We start from the raw sequence: 20,895 nt of genomic DNA, 5'->3' as shown, positions 1-20,895 counted from the left end.
GGTTCAGAGCAGGGGAAGCTGAAGTGGTGCCCAAGGCAACCATTCCCAGGGGTTGAAGGTCTCCCTCCTTTTCCCTGTGAAAGCAGGTCTTTCACATTCTCTGCTCCCAGCAATACCAACCCCTTCTGGCTTTTGGCATGCCCAGCTTCCCGTCTCCTGCAGCTGCTCCTGATGTGAAAACAGCCCCATGGGAGGGGAATCCGCTCAAGGGGGCTGCTGCAGGTGTGATTGTTGGGCTCCATTTGTGCTCAGAGGGTGCTGTGAGACGTGTACAGGGTTCAGGAAATGTGAGAAGGAAAATAATATCTATTGTGGGGAGGAAGGGAAATTTATTGGGTGAGTTAATACGTCTTTTTTAAATTTTGAATTGCACCCAAAGGATTTGTCTTTCAGTAAATATACTGAATTGCACCCAAAGGATTTGTCTTTCAGATACTAAGTTAATGAGCAAGGAAATGATCAAGCTTGATAATTTCCTATCATATCTGGGACTAGAGAAGAGAAAATGGCAACTTTGCCACAGGTTGCCCTTTTTAAAATTGTGCAGTGAGTGTAGACTTGAAGAAAAATGAACAGCAAACAGTAAGTCCTGGTAATGTTCTGCTTGATAGTGCTGATTGAAAAGAAGCAAACTTACTAGAATGAGGCAATTCTGCCTAAAAATTCAGAGACTTGTTATCAAGTGATCAAAATGTAGGCAGGCATAGCAGTTTAAATCACTTGTCCTGATAGCATCATCACATAGCATGATTCATGCTTACAAGCAGTGTATACAAAGGGAAAAACAGCACCTAAATTCCACCCTCTTATTGTGTGTATTTGTGTTATGGAGTGTGAATATAGTTTAATCTTCCTCTTCTAAAATACAGTTTCTAAACAATTCTATCAAAACTCTAAACTGAAATATGTTATAAACTAGTAGTTTGTGTATTTCTGGGATAATGAAGCTCTGGCAAGCAATTTAGGTGCTTCATGTTCATTTTTTTGGCTATAAAGTTGGCTTATTGGTGATTTTGAAAAAATTTTGTCTCTTCTTACTACCTGAATTTCTGCAGCTACCAAAAAAAAAGGAATAATAAAGTTCTTTGGAAAAAGCTTTAACTTTTAACATTATAACTGTTAGATAGAATGCTTTTTACTTCAATGGTTGATCTGGCTTCATTCATGGTACAGAGTCTTTTGCACTTTGCTAGCTGTTTTAAATATACATTCCTAATTTCCTTGATCTCTTACCTTTATTTTCCTGTGGAGACTTCTGATTCCAAAATAAACTTGCCTGTATGGATATCAAGGCATAATTCTGTTTTCATAATCACTATATCAAGATCAAGGCACTTGCTTTGGTTCTCTTTATACAGGTTTTTGAATGAATCAGTATTTAATTTGTTCTTGAAGTTTAAATAGCCAAGATATTTTAAAGCATGACTCTAAATATGTAAATGGAGAACAGCATGTTTATTTGCACTCTGTTGAGATGTGTTTAATTATAATATGCAGAAGGCTTATAACCGTCTAGTTACCTGCCAGATTTAAAAGTATACATGTCCTGAGGCCTCTGCTCCGCTTTCAGGGCCACCAAGACCTGAGCCTGAATAGTAACTGTGTACCAAGAGAAACTCTCTTTTCCATCTGTCCTGTCCAATTAGTTTCCTTTAATGAGGGAAATTGCTTTCCCTTTGCTCTCTCTCTTCAGCTCAAGTTTTAATTGAAATATTTGGACAATAATCAGTCCCTGTGGGTCTGACAGACCTTATGAAACTAGCTGCTTCCAGGGATCACTGGATTTGACCTAAAGATATACCTGGGGTTCCATACACCGAAGCATACAAACATGCCCTTCAAAATTTCAAATTTGTGTACATATAAACTCAGGATAAAATATGAGTTATCTTGAGTTAGAACAAATAGGGGAAATATGGGAATATGGAAATATTTAAAAATAAATCTTAAAAACTTTAAACTTCTGCACTTTCCTAAAATGCAGAAGTGGAAGTGGTTATAAGTTGCTGCTGCTGCTGAATACAAAAGACTTGGCTTTGTTTGTTTAGTTTGCCCTGTTATGTTCAAGTGACATTTCTGATATGCAGAGTGTTACAAACCATGTCCCTTTTTCCAACTGCAGAGATCTCCAAGTGTTTTGGTGGCGCAAAGAAGATAAAGTGAGGGCTGCCCAATGGAATAGATAGGACCAATTCTATAGGATTTCTTCTTACCCAAAATATTCTGCCAGTAGCTTTTGACATTAACAGGAAAAGGTGCAGTTATGTAGTATAGAGGTATTTCTATGTATTAGATTCCTTACTCTAGAAACTTGTCAGTTAACAGATGATTTGATCAGAAATCTCTGATATGGGTTTCCCTTTGTAATGGTATTTTAGAAGTGCACTCCAGTCCATGACCCCTTGAACAGGCAGATTGGTGCATCTTGGAGGACAGTGGGTTATACCGAGGCAGGAAGGAAAGGGATGGAGGGCACAGGCCCTTCTCGAGCCAGCATCGCTGCCAGAGGCAACTCGGCCCTGTAGTCATACTGCTGTGGGCTAGGATCAAGTGTCCTCTGCTGGGATCAAGTCTCCTCCACTCTCCTCCAGAAGTAATTCCACTTGTTATACTCGGGACTGCTGTCATCAAGGATGAAGTTTGTTTTCTGGATACAAGCTTCATACCTTAGATATTACGCTATTTACAAGACTGAACATGCTCAAACTCAGCCCTTTTAAACTGTTTTAAATTGCTCAGAATTGTCTGAGTCTCCAATTTTCAGCTAGATTCAAGGAAATCTGGTTTAAATTTGAGAAGTTTATTCACTAAACATGTTGTATGGAGACAAAGGGTTCTGCAAATCTTTTCAACAAATATGAAGATTTTTTAAGTGGCTGTTATGAGAGAGTTGGTTCAATTTAATAAAGAAACACAAAAGCTGATTTAACTAAGCAGGAGTTAATCTCTTCTACATGCCTTAACATTTTAATAGGCTGAGTTTATTGATAGAATATTCTAGGTTAGAAGGGACCTTTAGTCCAGCTCCCCTGCCATTGGCATGGACATCTTTCACTGCAGCAGATTGCTCAAACCCCATCCTACCCTAACCCTTGGATGCTTCCATATTGAGGTGTCTTGATTTATTTAAAGTCCATAAATGTTTGTTGTGGCCCTATTAGATGTCTATTTCAGCTTTTCATTGGCAAATTGATCATTAACTGTTCTTCTGTGTAGAAGATTGTCCTTTTTTTATCTGTTTTGGAAGAGGAGTGGAACTGATGTTCCCAGTCTCTGAAGGGTGTCTTAATTCACAAAAACACTATGTAATGTTGGGAGATCCATGACTTACTTTCTCCTCATATTTTTTTTTTTGTCCCTCTGAACTGCAAAAGGTTGTACTCTACTGTTTTATGAGACCTATGGAAGGAACTCAATGGAGCAGAGCAGTTTGCCTCGATATGCGCTGTTTGCAGAAGACAGTATAGTTCAGTCTGTGCCAGAACATCCCAAGAAAGAAAATGTGTTCTGTCTCAGCAATTCTTTTGGAGATGTCTACCTATTTCAGGTAATAGGATGCATGCACAACTTGGTGGTTATTTCCATTTTAGGATGTGTTTGTGAGTCTACACATGTATCTATATGATGGTATGTACACGTTTACACACACATCATGTTTCTGCCGTTGACTTAAAAATAAAAGCACGACTGCACTGTTGCATTACACTATTATAATATTAAATATATGATATGACTGCGGGTATTACATCAGTTGGCTCAGTCAAATATGGTTCAGAAACAAAAAGAACAAGGACCACAAATCTGCAAGAAGCTCTGGGTACCTGGTTGATCACAAGCTTCTAAAAATCAACTTTTTATCATACATCAGTTGGCTCAGTCAAATATGGTTCAGAAACAAAAAGAACAAGGACCACAAATCTGCAAGAAGCTCTGGGTACCTGGTTGATCACAAGCTTCTAAAAATCAACTTTTTATCAATTTTTTTCACATTTATTAGCATTCCACCCTTACAGAATGGTGTGTTCAACCCTGAATCTGCTGGCCACAGAGAGTTTGCTTGAGCAAGATACTCAAGAAAGAGAGCTAAAAATAATCAAAATACCTGGGTTGCTCAAGGGCACCACTGGAAATGTCAGTAAAGAACAGGGTTATGTGGAACTGCCTGCATAGAAACATGTTGATTCATAGGCACACTTGTACATATCTCCAGAGATACTTCATGCAGATTGCATTCTCTTTACCTCGATGTTGCCTCTCCACTAACTTGGCACTTTTTAAGTAAGCAAATACCTCACATATAAAATCTTCTCTGCTGTCACAGCAGTGAAGAAGGTTTGTCTTTGATATCTGGTAGGGATTACTTTAGTTATTTGGAGGGATGAAAGATGACAGTCACATCTTTCCCACAGCTTATGTGGCTCTTGTCCTTCTGGGGCTTTTAGACTTTGCAGGTCTAAGAAGCAGAAGCTGGGGTTTGGAGACAAGTCATGATGGAGTGTAGGAAAATCTCAGACTACCTTTATTTGCTCAGTTCTAAAGAAAACTTTATTTCACTTGATCAAGATAAAGTTCCTAAGGCAACAGTGAGCCCATCAAGTGCTTCATGCCCTAGAGCTGTTGATTTTATTTTATTTTTCTCTTATCTGTCCATAACGTTGCACCATTGATTGGTTTCACAGGCAACAAGTCAGACGGATCTGGAAAACTGGGTTACTGCCATACATTCAGCCTGTGCTTCCCTCTTTGCAAAGAAGCTTGGGAAAGAGGACACTGTCAGACTGCTGAAAAATCAGACCAAGAGCCTCTTCCAGAAGATTGACATGGATGGCAAAATGAAAAAGATGGCAGAGTTGCAGCTCTCGATTGTTAGCGATCCGAAAAACAGAAAGGCCATAGAAAATCAGGTACTGGAAATAATTTTTTTATGAGAGCATATTTATCATAATTATTGCTTTGGTCTCTATTTGTGATTTCTAGGCCTGAGAGTAATTGTCTTAGCATAGCTGGCACAGTGGTTGTAATTATTGCCAGGTTTCTACAGCAATCCAGAGCAGTGCAGGAGGCAGGCTCCTGAAGCTGCACATCAGACTGTTCTGTTTCAAGAGCACAAAGCTTTTTCTTGTCTCTTTTGTAAAAATGTAATTAATTTTCACTGTTTTATGTTAATAAGATCTAGCTGTTACATTGCATAGCACAGAATATACAGTATGTTCTGTGAATAATTTATTATTATATTGCAGAAGAGATTGAAGAGTAGGTGCTTGGCAGTATTGTTCTGCAACTTAAGACCGCACATGAGGAATACTTAGTCCTTCCTCCGACTTTAGTTGTGTGGTGGCAGACAAAACCATGTGCTTCCAGTTGAAATTTAGCCACGACTAATGATCACCTGATTGTCTGTGTGGTAGTGAACAAACATGAAGCCTTACTCTGCTCTCAGTTCTAGCATGCGAGCCAGGAATGACTCCAGGGATACCTTATGGAAGTACATCGTGCAGTGTTGATGTCTTGCCCATGCCCCCAGTTTTGCAGACAGTAACAGGCAAAAAGATGCTTTAAGTATTTAGACATGCTTAATGTTCAGTCAACGACCTTGCTACCCACAGCTTCTTCTGCACTAAACTTGTCTAGTAGTTTAGCCTACATATGTCTGTGAACTGAGGCTGCTGTATCTTTAGTTTTATTAGGTCATTTACAGAAGACTTCTGATAATTTGAACTGATTGACTGATCTTTGAGAGCCTTTCCAGTCAGAATAACTATTCCTCTGTCAGTACTTCATGCTGCATATTATGGCCCCTTTAGTAGCAAATGAGGTTTACTTCCTTCAAACCAATACAGCATAATTATTTTTCTTCTGTTAACGAAACACTTGTTGTTTCAGCAATTTGATGCTTATAATATTTAAAATTCTTACTCTACTGGCTTGGACTTGATGAAGAGCAGACTAAGTAGTACTGACGTCACTGCCAAGCTCTTGTGGCACACTTGAGTCTGAAGCTCTATGAGCCGAGTTCAAATAACATGCAGGTTTGTGTAGGGATTTGCAGTGCAGATGTTCATAAGCCCTTTGTGTGCTCAGATGTTCATAATTTATTTCCAGGTCACTTTATTTCATGGTCCAGAGCTGAGTGAGGTGAATGGAGGAGGAAAAATGTTAAGCATCCTTTTATTGCAGTAGGCTTTGAGACCTAGGAGAAGATACAGATTTCTATAGATGTCTAGTGCTTGTAACATATGATGCACTGAGGAAAAATCCTGATGTATATTAACTTCATTTATCCCTCCCTCATCAGATATTCCTCTTAGTAGTTAATTTAGAGTCAGCTGAAGAGTATTAATGATCTATCTTAATATCTGCTAATTAGGTGTTCTGTCCTTGAAGAATTGTCATTGTTTTTCAGCTCTGTAAGAAGCTAGCTTCATTCTGTAGAACTGAAATCCATCTTCTGGACTGCAGAAGATATATTCCTGTTAATCTTCTGTCTATGTGTGTCTCAGAACATTGAATGGGGGCAGACCATTGGCACAAAGAATGAAATGGATCACTGCAAGCATCCAGTAGTTAGCAAAGAATAAATTTATAGCAAGAATTTTCTCCATTCTTGATCCCTTTGATCTCTTTAAAATCTCTCCTTACAATTACCTAAGGTTTGCTGGCGTAGTCACTTCAGAGAAAAAATGATAGATAACTCAGTTGCCTAATCTTCTAATTTGTTGTCTCAGATTGGCTTTTGCAAAGAAAAAAGAAAATCTTCATGCAATTAGTATGAAAATTCTTAATATACTTAGTAAGGTAATGATTTTGAGAAAATGTTATTCCTGAGGGAATAGTTTGCATATATGTAGCTATAGTTGTTTAGTAACTGTGGGTGTTTAGTTGTCTTTTGCCTATTTTGAGAAACAAGAAAATATAAATTCTGGTTTTGGTTTTGTGTAAATTTGTTGATGTGTCAATCATGAGGCAGATATTATTCCTCCATGCTGAATTACATAGTATTGCCAATACTGTATTTCTCAAGAATGCATTCTGTGCTGGAAATCGTCACTGATGATTTATTTTGGGAAGCCAGCGGAAACAGTGTGATTGACTTCAGAAGGACTGTGGTGGTTTTTTACATAAAAAGAATTTATTTTCACTGGGGAGTTACCTTGGAAATTCTGATTTCTATAGCCTTTCTCCTTTTCCTTCCTCAGAAAAGCAACCACCAAATGTCAACTTACTCTTTCACTTCTGTATTGACTTAACACCCATACTTCTCTGCTGAAGACTTAATAATTCTCAAGGCTTTAAAAGCAAGCAAAACCTTTTGTATTTCACAGTTTCTACCACCTGAAAGACAGTTGTACTAATGAAACTTGCACTTCTAAAGTTGTTATGGGTATTTTGATATATTTTGACACACTTTTTTTTGGTGTCCAGCAATTAGACTAGAGAAGCTCATCCAGTTCTGTCTGGTAACTTTTGTGAATTTGAAGGCAATCAATTGATTAAAACAGTGCTAAACAGAAGTGCAAACAAACAACAACAGAGACAAAGAAAACATTGTTTTTCTAGTGAAATTGTTGGTTTACATGCTATCAAATCTGTTTTATATGGTATCAAATGTTGTTTATATGCTATCAGACTGGTTGGGAAATGTTTTCAGTCTCGTGGCTTACATGACGGATTCTCTCTAGCTGGGTTTACTGGCATAATAATAATAATAATAATAATAATAATAATAATAATAATAGACTTTTAAAGTGTTTAAGAGAAAATTGTAGCCCTTCACAAAGCTATTGGTAATGCTGGTCAGTTTAGAAGAGACCAGTGAAGCATCTACAAGATGGCAATGTGGCTGGAAATCTGGAGTCTGCACATGCTACCTACAGCCATGTATGCTTATTATTACTATGTGAAATAAATAGGTTGTATGTGAGGATATTCTCCCAACATGTAACTTCCTTCCTCAAGTGAAGACAATTAGGACAAAAGGTAGCAAGTCTGAAAATCTCCTGGTGCCAAGATGAATTTTAAAGCATTTCTTTAATTTTATTTAGTTTTCCTAGATGTTTAATCTGCTAGAGAAACCACAGTGTTTGCTGTGAATACAGAGCCCTGTTAGTGAAAGGGATTATTAGCATTTATTCAGACAATAATCTCTCTCTTAACAAAGAGAGCTCTTTTAACAAAATATTGCACATTAAAGTCAGAAGTGAAGCTGCCTCTGCCTGCGGAACTGGTTTTAATGGGGTGGAAAATCTATCTCGCAAGAGAGACCACTGCAGCCCTTGTGTAATTGTTTATGTACTTGGTGCATAAGTCTATACTGATGTCTCACTTTAGAACAATAGCATGATTAATAGTTGCTTGAAAGCATTATGGAGTTTTGTCTTCAAATTTTAATATGTTGGCATAATCATGTTTTCCGTGCTATTCAGAGGTTTCTGATGTAATTCATATTTTCTCTGCCTATACTTCTTAACTTTTCAGAGGGTTAGGAACATGTGTATTTACTTGCAGGCACTGAAATGGTGAAGCATTAGTGAGAAGACCAGGAACATGCTTTTTTTGGATATGCTTTTTTTGTAAGTTTTCAAATGTGTCCTCCACCTAAAAGTAGTTTGTCTGTTGCCATAAAAAAAAATAGATCAGTAAGATGGTGATCTGCTTATTCTGGGTAGTCATTAAATTCATTAGTACCTTTCTTTCTTTTTTCCTTTCCCTGTAGTGGTCTCCAGCTTTTTACAAAGAGCATAGCTTCACTGCTGTGTTTTTAAAATTTACTTGACTCTTTCTCTTTTCTCTCACATTTGAAGAAGGATGATTGGAATAGGTCTGGAAATTTATTCTTCAGCCTCCACAAAGCTCAAATTTCATGTCTTAACTTTCTATAAAACATCTGATGAAGTATTTTCTGACATTGAGATCCAAATTCTCAACAACACTCAAAGACAGTCTTTTCAGGGAACTTTGCTAACACACACCATCCTTGCTGCGGACAAATTCAGCTGGAATCTCAATGCATAGTAATTTTTCATTCTTCCATATCCTCTTAAACTAAAAAAAAAAAGAAAAAAAAAAAAAAGTCCAAGCTTGTTAGAACAGACCTTCAGTTTGTGTGGTCTTTGAACTGGCTAAAGCAGATCTCTGCTTCCTGAGAGGTTGGTTCAATATCTTTCCAGGTGTTACTCTTCAGTTACATTTTACTTCATTGTACCTTCCCTACATCATTAGCAAAGTGCTTCTCTTTCGCAGCAGAAGACTGCAAGTGAAGTGAGTAGGCAGACAGAAGGTTAGGGAAGTTCATCTCCATTCTCTCTGCACTGATGTTACTGTTTTAGAGATTCGTGAATTTTCATCTTTGTTTTGCAAAAATTTAGCATAAGGTAATGAAAAATTATTGTGGAGTTGCATAGCATTATCTCATACAATGGGCAGCCTGTTCAGAAAGGGATGGTGGTCTGGGTTTTGGAGAGGGCAGCTGGATAATAAAATTCAGTGGCTTCCTTACTTACATTCCTAGCTGTAGACCTATATATGGTACCACCAATTTCCATTGGATTTTCAACAAGATGTAACATACGTGTCCACTTTTGTGCTATCAGTGGTATTGGGAATACAATTACCTTGGTCTGTTTTGGTTAAAAATTATGAAAATTCTGTTCTTCCAATGCATCCAAAAAGATGACATTTATTGAAAAAACACCCTCCATTGTCTTGTTATTTCAGGAAGATTTCTTAACCTTTTTTAAGTCACCATGCAGATGAAGAATAAAGTGTGGCTAATTTCACATGAGTGTTGTTGTACTCTGTTACAATGCCTTCTTTATTTCTTTAAACTAAAAGTTATGATAGCATCTCAGTATTGTTTTTTAAAGTAATGGAATTTCTGGAAGAGTGATGTTTTTGCTTCTTCGAGTTCTCTTTAGAAAGTAATGACAATAAAAATCTGCTCCCTGTCCCCAGAAACCAAGTGACTCATTTTTCCAGATGGATACAATATGAATTGTGTCTGAGAACCAGGGACTGGAATGCAAAGAGTTTGGTGTTGTTTGTAATGTGGTTGAAAAGCTGTACATATGAAACAGCAGCAGAAGTTTCCTCTCAATCCACAGAGTTCCCTACATCAGCCTGCAGAGACACTTTCCATCTGGAAATAAGATGTTGTGTAGGGAAAAATTGAGAATTTTTATTGCTATAGATAGTGAATTGTGTCAGCAAGGCCCTCATGCTTTTGTATTGTATAACTACTACTCAATAAAATCAATTTTGAAGGCTGAAGTATTGGGAGAAGACCCTCCTTCCTGTGCATCTTTTCTTTCGTGCTCCTTTGAATAGGTGCCAAATGAAAAGCTGGTGTTATCAGGTGAGCTGTCCAGGAAGTTTTTCTATCCTCCTTCTGGGTCCTTGAGGTATTGTTACATTGAGTTGATATGGTGTAATTTCTGGCCTGGCTTTACACCATTCACAGGCTGGTTTGGGTTTTATTATACTGAATTCTTTTTGCTTTGTACCAAGCATGTGCTTGCAAATGAAACAGTTCTTCCTCAGCCCCCCAAAAGATACTGTTTGCACTGTGATGGATGAAGGATGAGGGGCCAGGGGCCATCCCTGAGCCACCCTGCCTTCGCTGGGACTCTTGAGGCCTTCCCTTTCCCAGCCTGAAAACCATAAACCTGTTCCAGCTGAGGTGCTGGTGCCACTGCAAATGTCACCTGCAGAGAGAACTGTGGAGCATGTAGGAGCTATGGATCCCCAAATCACATGCTGGAAACTGTTAGCATGTATATATTTACCCCTTGTTTTCCCAAGCTCCCACTTTTAAGTTTAGCTATAGAAAACTAAGCAGGTTTATTGGTCTGAGAGAGACTTGCTTTCAAACAACTTTCTTTAGCTCCTCTGTTTGTGTGACTTAAAATGTAATTAATTTGCGATTTTTTCTTAGTGTCTGAACTGATTTTTCACTAACCTGGAGAACATTTGACTATTTATGTTCTGAAAGTGATCTTACTGCTGAAGTACTGCCAAAAGTACCATGCTGATCTTCCTTTGTGTGTTAACTCTTAATAAATCATTCCTGCTCTAAGTCTTTGATGCTAAAACTTATCCCTCACGTAATTACTGTCTTGTCCTTGCACCAGGCTTCCTTCCATGAGTTCTCTTGGTGGCCCAGGCTAAATAATTCTCAAGGCTTTCCACATATTTACTCCTTTTTATCTCTCTACCACAGCTTCCTTTTCCACCCTACCTTATAGGATTCTGCTAGGTTCAATACTTTTATTTGGGTGGCCCTCTCTTGCCTTTCTTCCAAGCGGTTTCATGCTGCCATTAAACCAAGAAATCTTTGCTTAACATTTCCCTGGACTGACAATGATATCCTCCCTTTCCTCTGGACAAACCCTTTAATGCTTTCATGTTTCATGTGTGCTCACTTGTCTTGGTATGCCTCATTTCTGGCCATATCTCTTATCTCTTTTTGGACTCACTTCATGCTGGTGTTGGCCTTTATTGCCCATTCCTGCTCCCACAGCTGTCTGCTGCATCCACATTTTCCTGTTTGCTTTTGAGCAGATTTCAAAGGGCCGTCTTTTCTGTGCATGATGAAGTTAAGTCCTTGAGCCTTCTTTCGGGTAGTCCTCCCACGTGGGCCAGAGATTTGCCTCACACAATAGCAGAATAGGGATTGCAGCAGTGAGTCTGCAGGCTGTAAATTAACTTCATGGACCAGGTCATACTGTGCTTTGAAGTTGTTGCTTTTTTATTTGTGTGCTTCTCCCGTTTATTCTTCAAGAATATAAATCTCTAGGAAGAATTATCATAGTTTAAAAGCCCTAGACAAATAGCAGCTGGTATTGGTTCATGGTCTGCAATTGGTTCCAGACATCCCTGGTTTTGATAAAACTACAAGACAATCCCAGAAATTCCTTGCCTACAGCTTTTGCTAATGCCATTAAATGTAACATTGTGATTACCAATGCTTTTGGAGCTGATTAGCCAGTATCCTGTGTGACTGATAAACACTGTAATTTAATTATTTCTTCAGAATGCCCCCATGTCGTATCCCACTTCCCTTTCTTAGATTTTTTTAATTTTAAAATGCAACTTCATGCAAATGTTTACTGGGGATTTTGAAGAAGGCCTAAGACACACAAGGATGCCTGTTCTCAGCCTGTGTTCAGTGAGGACAGGATGCTCCACTCCAGCAGTGCCCAGAACAAAGCTTGCTCTCTTCCTGAGCTATTAAAAGTTGACTTGTCTCTGTACCCACAGAGGTGTCATCTCGAAGGGAAAGACATTACCTGAGCTTGTAGCTTTTGGCTTTGTGAAGGGCTGACAACCATGTTTTCATTCTAGTTGTATGTTGACACAGAGAAAGAAACCATCTTGCAATCTCCTATTGAATTCATCCCATGTGTAAAGTACTGGCAAGCAGAAAAATGCTCTGAGAGGCATCTGAGAGTATAAAGAAAGAAAAAAGAAAAGGGGAAAAAAAGGGGAAATTATGAAATAAACGCAGGGAAAAGAAAGATTATTCTTTCTGTAGTGCAGAGGATGCGTGTTTCAAATGTTTGTGATGAGAGATTAGACAAGGCATCTTCGTTATGTGTATGTCTCTGTCCATTTTCACTAGATTTCTGAGAATTGATCTCATTGTAAGCTTTTGTAAATTCTCTCTTTTGCTTTTAATAGCCATTCTTAGAAAGATTTTTCAAGTGTAATGTGAATTACGGTTTAGCATTCATACCTGTACAAAATGGTATATTGTCTTCTATTTCTCACCCTACCCACCAAATAAGATTTACCTCTTACTTCCAAAAGTAACCGATGCAACAATTTTTGAGCACACATATAAGGAAGCTGGACTGAGTGGGATCTCTATCAGTTGTAGCACAAACCTTAGCACCATGTTGTTAACAGGGCCTATTTTGCCCTTTCTCTGCTTACGTCTTAATTCTTGAAAGTAAAGTGGCAAAATACTTGTTTAATTCTTGAAATATTTGGCAGCATTATAAGGAAACTGAACTGATTTTTCTTCTAAACAAGCCTAAAGGGCATAGTCCACCTGAGTTTTTTATATTTGTCAGCTTGTTTCCTGAGCCACAAAGGTGCTTGTCCCAGCCTTGGCTAATCCCAGTGTGAGGTGATAATGTCCTGTGCATGTGGGGAGAGGCAGATGTGCCAGGAAAAGGTATGAAGCCAAGGCTTATTGGAGAAAACGTGATGAACTTTGTCCACAGACCTAAACACCTGTTGAACAGGGAGCCTGCAGTGATTGGAGCTGACATTGGAAGCTCAGTGTTGTCAGGGGCTCAGTAGTTGTCAGTACCCAATCTGTGTTCCTTGCCTTTTCTACCTTCTCATTTGACAGTGTGCTTGCTGCCTTTTTTATTTGCACTACCTATAAGTATTACTGTGTGATGTACATTAATTGTACAATCTCCAGGGCAGAATTTTTGCTGCTACTACCAGTATGTAAGTTGGGGAAATGAAGAGCAAAATTTGACTTCGGTGCAGTGCATAAGAATATATGTTTAAATAAGTGTGTATGTTTTAAATGTGTGTGAATATGTTCAAATGAGTGTGTATTAACACAAATACTTAAAGTCTGTAATCTAAACCTTGATTCAGAGCTTTCAGTCTAGTAAATATTTGAGTCTTCATTTTCTGATTTTACATTGAAACTGGGTTAAATTGTTACATCTTCATGTACCTGTGCTAGATATATTGTAAGAATTGCATGTTTACATTCCTTCTTTGGGTACAGTGGTTTGCATTGGGTCTATATAGCTGATTTTTTGCAGTTTGCAGTATTGTCTCCTGTTTACTACCATAGGATGGTAGTAAAGAATGAAGAGAACCTACCACTGTAGCTACTTTGCTTTTCACATGTGTTAGAGTATCTGTTTTCTACTTTGCTTTCAGCCAGCCAGCTACACAATCTAAGCTAAAAAAACCCAAAACTAATTTCCAAAAAGGAGGGGGTGGTGGGAGGGAAGGAAAAAAAAAACAAAACAAAAAAACAAGCTTTTGTGAACCACAGGGTTGTGTTTTTATGTAGCTGTTTTTGTGGCTATCAAACTACCCAAAGTTCATGGTATGTTCATCTTGTCAGTATGTGTTTAAGACCACCAGCTTTGTTTTATTTCAAGTCATCTTTTGGGTTGATGTAACACAATATGACTGAATGCGTTTTGGCAGGGAATAACTAATCTAATCCATATACTACCAGATGAAAGCAATTTACTCAGGGTTTGGGGAAGCGCTTGAATTTTCAGTGCAGCCCACAGAGGCATTTTCCCCCCATTTAATTGTCCCTTTTTATATCCAAACAGATCCAGCAATGGGAACAAAACCTGGAAAAATTTAACATGGACCTTTTCCGAATGCGATGTTACCTAGCCAGTTTGCAAGGTGGGGAGCTCCCAAACCCCAAGAGCCTTTTGGCTGCTGCCAGTCGTCCTTCAAAATTGGCACTGGGGAGGCTCGGCATTTTCTCTGTCTCATCCTTCCATGCACTGGTAAGTCCAAATGCACTTCCATGGGTGTATTACACAAAAACACCATGTGCTTAGATGTGGAATTGTGCTGGGATAATGCATGGCTGCACCCACATGCATTGCTGAGGCAGCCCTGTACCCTTCTCACCCTCTCTGCCTGCTCCTTGACTGTAAATACATTTTCTTCTGCAGGATATGGCCATGGCTTTTTTTTTTTTTTTTTTTTTTTTGTCCCAGAGGACTCCAGACTTGCAGTCCCTCCTAAGAAGGAAGTATTCTTAGAAAAGGCTAAAGCTAGAAACAATTCAAAATTAAATATCACTTTTTAAAAAAACTGTGGGTGTGTTTCTAAAGGAGTGAGATCCTCAGCTGTAACCTGTTGCCACCCCGTCAGCTTCAAGGGAAGTACAGCAGTAGCAAGGTTCGCCTCTGCCCTTCAACCTTGGCAGGGCTGAAAGGCTGATCTTGGCAGAGAGTCCACATTTGCTGCATGAAAAGTCTGAAGAGTGGCACTGAAAGACCCATCAGGGAATGTGGTCCTCTCTGCCACTGTTTTTATCTGTATGGTTTGTGCATTCCTTGTTAATAACTCAAAGCCATAGCATTTACCTCCTATGTTTGGCAATTTGAAGAGTCTGTCTTCCTCTAGAAATTTCATATCTGAATGATAGGTTATCATTCTTATTCAGAGCCTTTTCATTAGCTTTTGTTTAACAGAGCAATACTTTCTCAGATATTCCCTTCCTATGGCTTCTAATTTTGCCCCATGACAAAAAGGTTATGCTGCCATGCCACTGGAATACTGAAACAAGCATCACTGCTGAAAGCTTGAAACATTGTCCTTGCACTTTGGCATGTTACACTGAGATGAACTGAAGCAGCCCCCATCTGATGCCTCAGGTTGAAATAACTGTCAATATTTTGCTGTTATGAAAGTGATACAAGAGGCTCTGTCTTTGTGTTTAAATAGATCTGCTCCAGGGATGAAGCTGCTCTCAGGAAACGTACCCTGTCTCTGTCCCAAAGGGTTCGAAATAAGAAGGGTTTGTTTTCTTCTCTAAAAGGACTGGACACATTGGCAAGAAAAGGAAAAGAAAAACGACCTTCCATAACTCAGGTAGATCTTACTTGCTGGGGATGGCATAGAATGGCTTGTCTCTCCTGGAGTTCGTTCTGCAAGGTGCTGTTGGTGCACAGGGTAGAAGACATTTGTCCATCAAACCTTCATCCAAGGTTTCAGTAGGTGTAGCAAACTTGCAATGGGATCATCACCTGTGAAGAGTATATGTCTAATTTGGGTTTTTTTTGGTGATAAATAAGATTGGTGAATGACAGGCTTTGACCCAGTAATTTAATTATTGTCAGCATTAGAACATCAGGCTGGAATTTGTAACAAAACTTCTCTTCTGGTCCATTGCAAACTATTTGGATGTAGGGTTTCTTTCAAGATAGCCTCTCTGCGCAGACCTTAGTACAGTGTGTGCTTATTTGTGCTGGGACTCTGAAGCATTGTTGCAATTCAATATAGCGACATAGGTGAGTCTTCAAGGGGAAAAGAGACTGTGCAAAGACAGACATCTTTGCCATGGCCTCTTAAAGCAACATACAGTGTCTGGAAGTACGTTTTAGCCACTGGAGAAGACTGCTGTCATGCAGGGAGTCAGCTCTTAGTACAGACAGCTGACAAATAATGCCAAACCAGTTTGCTGAAGACTTGGCACAGGTTTGGTGTGCAGGGTCAGGCTGGCTCTAGGGAGAGGGATTATGCTGATGTGTGCCCCCACTGAAGGGCTGCACCATTGGTGAAACCACAGCATCTTTTTCTCTTTCTGGAACTAATGGCCCGTGCTTACATTTAGTGCAAGCTCCACACTTCAGGAGTCTGTGTTTTCTCAATAAAAGCTCAGTTATATGCAAAACAAAAGTTTGCTGCCTTTTCCCTGAAAAAAGGTAAATAAGAGCAGAGACGCTTCTTGACAGTGAGGCTGAAGTTACAGAGGTGCATTCTCACTCAGAACACTACTGTATTCACTAGCCTCTGCCATTGCTGCTGTTGCTATTGTAAAGCAGTATTTTGTGCATTGTTCATTAGGTAACTTTGCTCCTGGCCCTTGATTTTATTAGTCACAAAATCTCTGATCAGCACTTGAAAATTGGCTGTTCTTGCATGTGTGATAGTGTGGAATATTTAAGCAAGCCTATCTGTACATGTCCTGCTATAGACACAGAGCTGATCCAACAGATTTCATGTTGCAAAATAACACATCAGGATTTTCTGGTCTAGTGGTTTATATTTTTAATAGGTAAATATCTGTGTATTACACTGGCATTAAACTTCTGCCTGTTACACATTTTAGCATATTGATCGAGGTGTGTTAGCATGGTGAAATTGATTAATGAAACTCTGCCTTACAATAGAAGGAACCAAAGGAGAAATTTTCCCTAGGTCATCCTTTTCACATAACTTCCCCTGTGTTCCCCAGCAGCAGAGTGTGGTCTGGGAGTCCTGCACCTCTATTTCTTTATTACTATGAGCACTGAGGGAAGGAATGTTATACCCTTTAGCTCTGTTCCCAGCAGAGCTGATACCTTGCCCTGTTTTTAACTGGGTAATATGTCTTCTCTTATGCTTTATAGCCCATGAAGGGGATTCTGTGGAGCTCAGGGACAGGGAATATTGTAGCTCTGGCAAGGAGAGGAGGCTCCTGCTGCCCTCCCAGTACTGTTCTGAGCAAAGAGAAGGGAGGCCTGTCGCAGGCAGAGGTGCCCCCAGTGGGTGTTTACCCTTCTTATTACAAACCTTGCAACCAGGTGGTCCAAAATTGTTTTCATTTTCATAGACAAGCTGGAGTTCTTGATTTTTTTTTTCTTTTTGTAATTAAACATCCTGCAATATAAGTAAGGAAATTTAAATGCTTAGTGTTGCCCATAAAAGTGAGGAATTTTTATGGGCATGGCTTGGAAACTGACCCATGAACCTAGAAGATGGCTGAATAGAGAGCCACATCCTTGCTCAGACTTGTGTATATGCACATAATTCTATATCAAAATCAGAACAGGCCTGAGGGTAACTTTCTTGTCTCTTTCAGCCAACTGGGTTAAGCAGAGAAGTGGAGGTTCCTTCTCTGCTCATTGTGTTGAGGTGTTTCTGTCAAACAATAGATTAAAAAAAGTCTTGCTTTCTTGGATTTAAGTTAATTTGACTGTAGCTGGTATGCTTTAATCTACAGTACCCTAGCTTCAAAATCAGATGGTATGTTCTTGAAGATCATTGTGTCAGGGAAGCTTTTAATTTTATCTTGTTTATTTTTATGGCATTAATAAAAATGTTCAGAGTTTCTGTGCTGGGAAGCTTTCGTAAACATTAATGGAGTGGCTCAGTCTTCTACAAATTAGTTAATAAAACTGCACTGTAGCAGATGGAGGATGTCTAGGCTCACATTATCCTCAGTTTCTTAAATGCTTATCTGCTTTCTTATGGCTAAATGGTGAACTGTTTTGACAAATCATAGGCAATAAAATACTTTGATTATATCTGTGGGTGAGACAAGGAAGTTCAGAAGTGGTACCTTTTATTTGCATTGGCAGAAACTGGATTTTGTATGAAATCTAGAGACTTTGTTGCCTTGGATTATCTGAAAGGCTTTTGCTAATACCAGAACCCCCCAAAACCTCAACTGTAAGTCTGATATTGTCCTAATTTGTTGACTGCAGGAGGAGTTGAAAAAATGGTTTTTAAATTTGCAGTTTAGGAGGGCAATGATATTACTTGCAAATCTCAATGTCATGTATAAAGTATATAGGTCTATCCTTGTGTTTGCACCAGCCTTATTACTGAAATATTTGTATCCATAGCCATTTATTTTGTTAAAAAAATAATAAAAATCTTGCCAACTTTGTGAGATACCAGTAGTTAAATTTCCAGAGCATGTGGGCAATGCACATCTGAGGTCCTGCCTTCATCACTTCCAAAGCAGACACAGTAGTCAGCTACTTTCATTGCTTAATAGTGTGGGGTTTGGGTCTACTATGCCTTTAAAGCTAAGCTAATAGTTTCAATCAATAGTGCCAACAAAACTGGTTAGAAAAGATGAAAAACTGTAGGGTAGGAGGTTTTAGAAGCCAGCAACAGAGATTTGAAATAGTCTCTTGAAGTCATGATGAGATTTGTAGCTCTCCCTAACAGTATCCTGAAGGGTGAAATTTATAATTCCAGTACAGTGTATGGTTTGAAGGCAAATGACTTTAATCTTATTACTAAATAGTAGATAGGAAAAAACAAGAACATATTTTATACATATTTGAATCTGAGTGTGCATGTAGCTTAAAAGAGAAAATCTACTTAAATTTCCTTTATATGCAGAGAATTGTATTTCTTTATTACTTCTAGTCAGAATAAATCAAAAAAAGGTACAAAAGATCCCTGGGGCTTAGCAGGTTGATATATATTCCTTAATTTAATTTTATTTTTTGTTTTTTTCGATGGGTTTATCCAAAACAGGTCAGAAACAAAGGTGTTTATTTGTTCAACCTACTTATTTATCTGTGGTATTTTCAATAGGTTTTTGATTCAGCAGGAGGACATGGGTTTGCTGGTGTGCAGAATTCAGCCAACTCTGCTGAGGTATGATATGCCTGTTCTCATTCTGCATCATCATGTCTTTGAATTCCTGAATGCATTTTTTTAATGTAATGGTAGGGCTGATTCAGAAACCCTGAAAAGGTTCATAAAATGTATTTATTGTTAGATGAGAGGATTATAACTCTGCTAATGAAACCACTTCAACATAAGTTTCTGAGCATTCATGGTAAGCTTTAAAAAACCAAACCAAACCCCTAGAAGCTTCTTCACACATTAATGCATACAGTCTGAACACTGTGAGAGAGACTTGGGGCCAAGCTAGTTTGAAAGCATTTTTCACAGTATGGCAAATCATAGGATGGGTTGGACTGGATGACCTACAAAGGTCTCTTCCAGTCCAACCCCCTGCAAGAAACATGAAAATCTTCAACTAGATCAGGCTGCTCAGAATCCCATCCATTCTGATCTTAATGGTTTCCAGGGATGAATGAAACCCAGGATATATTTTTCCCCTTTGTCTGCTTCAACAGAACCTTTTTATTTTGAGTTTTAAGGCAATGAAGTCTGTGCAAAGTCTATGGACCATCCCATCAGAGAAGTGAGATTTAATATAAAGCTGGAGATTGCCCAAATAAAGGAGAATAATGGAGCATCCCTCAGCAGCATTATCCAGTAAATAGCTGTGATCTTCCCTGATACCCAGGAGAAGGAGATCTGCTGCTTTTGCCTGCCTGGCCTCAGTCATAGTCCTTCTCCATTCCTTCAGCCTCCCTAGGGCACAGTGTTGCCATCCCCCAGTGTGGAAGGACATCTCCCACTGACAGCAGCTGTCCTGTAATCCTGTAACACTGTTTTGCCTTCTGAAAGTATCTTTACGTTTTGTTTGTTCTTTGAAAAATGGATTGAAATACCAGAATTCCCTTTATTACTTAGCCACTTGCCAGTTATTTTCTGGAGTGGGAAAGTATTTAAACCAAATCACTCCTCTGTTTTCAAAATAGATTGTAATTATCAGGTTGAAATCAACTCCTGTAGACAACACTCAAAATATTCCTCCAGAATGTACCATGGTGTGAGATGGCATCCATCTCCCATCTCAGAGACAGCAACCACAATCCATTCCTGGTCAAACATGCTGAAACCTGGAGAAGTTTGCTGCATGAAAAGTGACCAAATCTCTTGGGCACAGCCCTGGAAGTTTCTCCTGAAGGGCTGTGACACCGGTCCCTTGGTTGATTGGATACCAACCTCCTTGGGGCTGGGAGGTTGATGCAGCAGCCTTATACAACAGGGTCTGCTGTGGTTCTCCCATCCTCTGGCTAACAGGAGCATTTACTCCTCTGAACCCTTCTTAGGAGACAGAGAAATGTTTTGAACTAGAGAGCAGGCAGAATGAAATGCTCTCCCTTTGGTGAAATGTCAGCAAATGGATAAGGTCTGTCTTCTTGTCCCAGCTCTAGGTAAAACAGCCTTCTCCAAATTCAGGCAGGGGCTCACAGTCCTGTTCCGCAGGTAGAGAGGGACCATCAGAGGTCAATGTGGCTGAAGGTTTTGGGCCAGGATTTAAAAATTTAGCAGGCTTGTCTTTCAAGACTAGAAAAACACACACGATTTAGGGTGCTGAGCAGACCTCTGGAGCTAGAAAAACATTTTTTTTCCTTATTATTTCAGTGCTATTTCTGAAACCTTTTTTCAATGGGTATTAAATACAGCGTGGGCATTTTTAAGATCCTGACATTTTGGTGAATCATACAACAACTCAGAAATGATTCATCATAACTTTGAAAACCGTTACTCTGGCATCAGCCTGGTTTTGCTGATTTAAAATGA

At 39.0% G+C, this 20,895-nt stretch overlaps 1 protein-coding gene across 1 annotated transcript in view; it reads left to right on the top strand.

Moving 5' to 3' along the window:
- TIAM2 (TIAM Rac1 associated GEF 2) overlaps positions 1–20,895 on the top strand; it is a 167,422-nt gene that overhangs the window by 87,464 nt on the left and 59,063 nt on the right. Inside the window, exons 6-10 of the mRNA XM_059469054.1 lie at positions 3,375–3,547; positions 4,680–4,904; positions 14,319–14,504; positions 15,454–15,600; positions 19,045–19,107. Coding sequence (XP_059325037.1) covers positions 3,375–3,547; positions 4,680–4,904; positions 14,319–14,504; positions 15,454–15,600; positions 19,045–19,107 — 794 coding nt within the window. The remainder of the gene's footprint in view (positions 1–3,374; positions 3,548–4,679; positions 4,905–14,318; positions 14,505–15,453; positions 15,601–19,044; positions 19,108–20,895) is intronic.

Source organism: Ammospiza nelsoni, chromosome 3, assembly GCF_027579445.1.
Source record: "Ammospiza nelsoni isolate bAmmNel1 chromosome 3, bAmmNel1.pri, whole genome shotgun sequence".
Classification (NCBI taxonomy): Eukaryota; Metazoa; Chordata; class Aves; order Passeriformes; family Passerellidae; genus Ammospiza; species Ammospiza nelsoni.
This window is presented reverse-complemented; position numbering and strand designations above follow the sequence as displayed.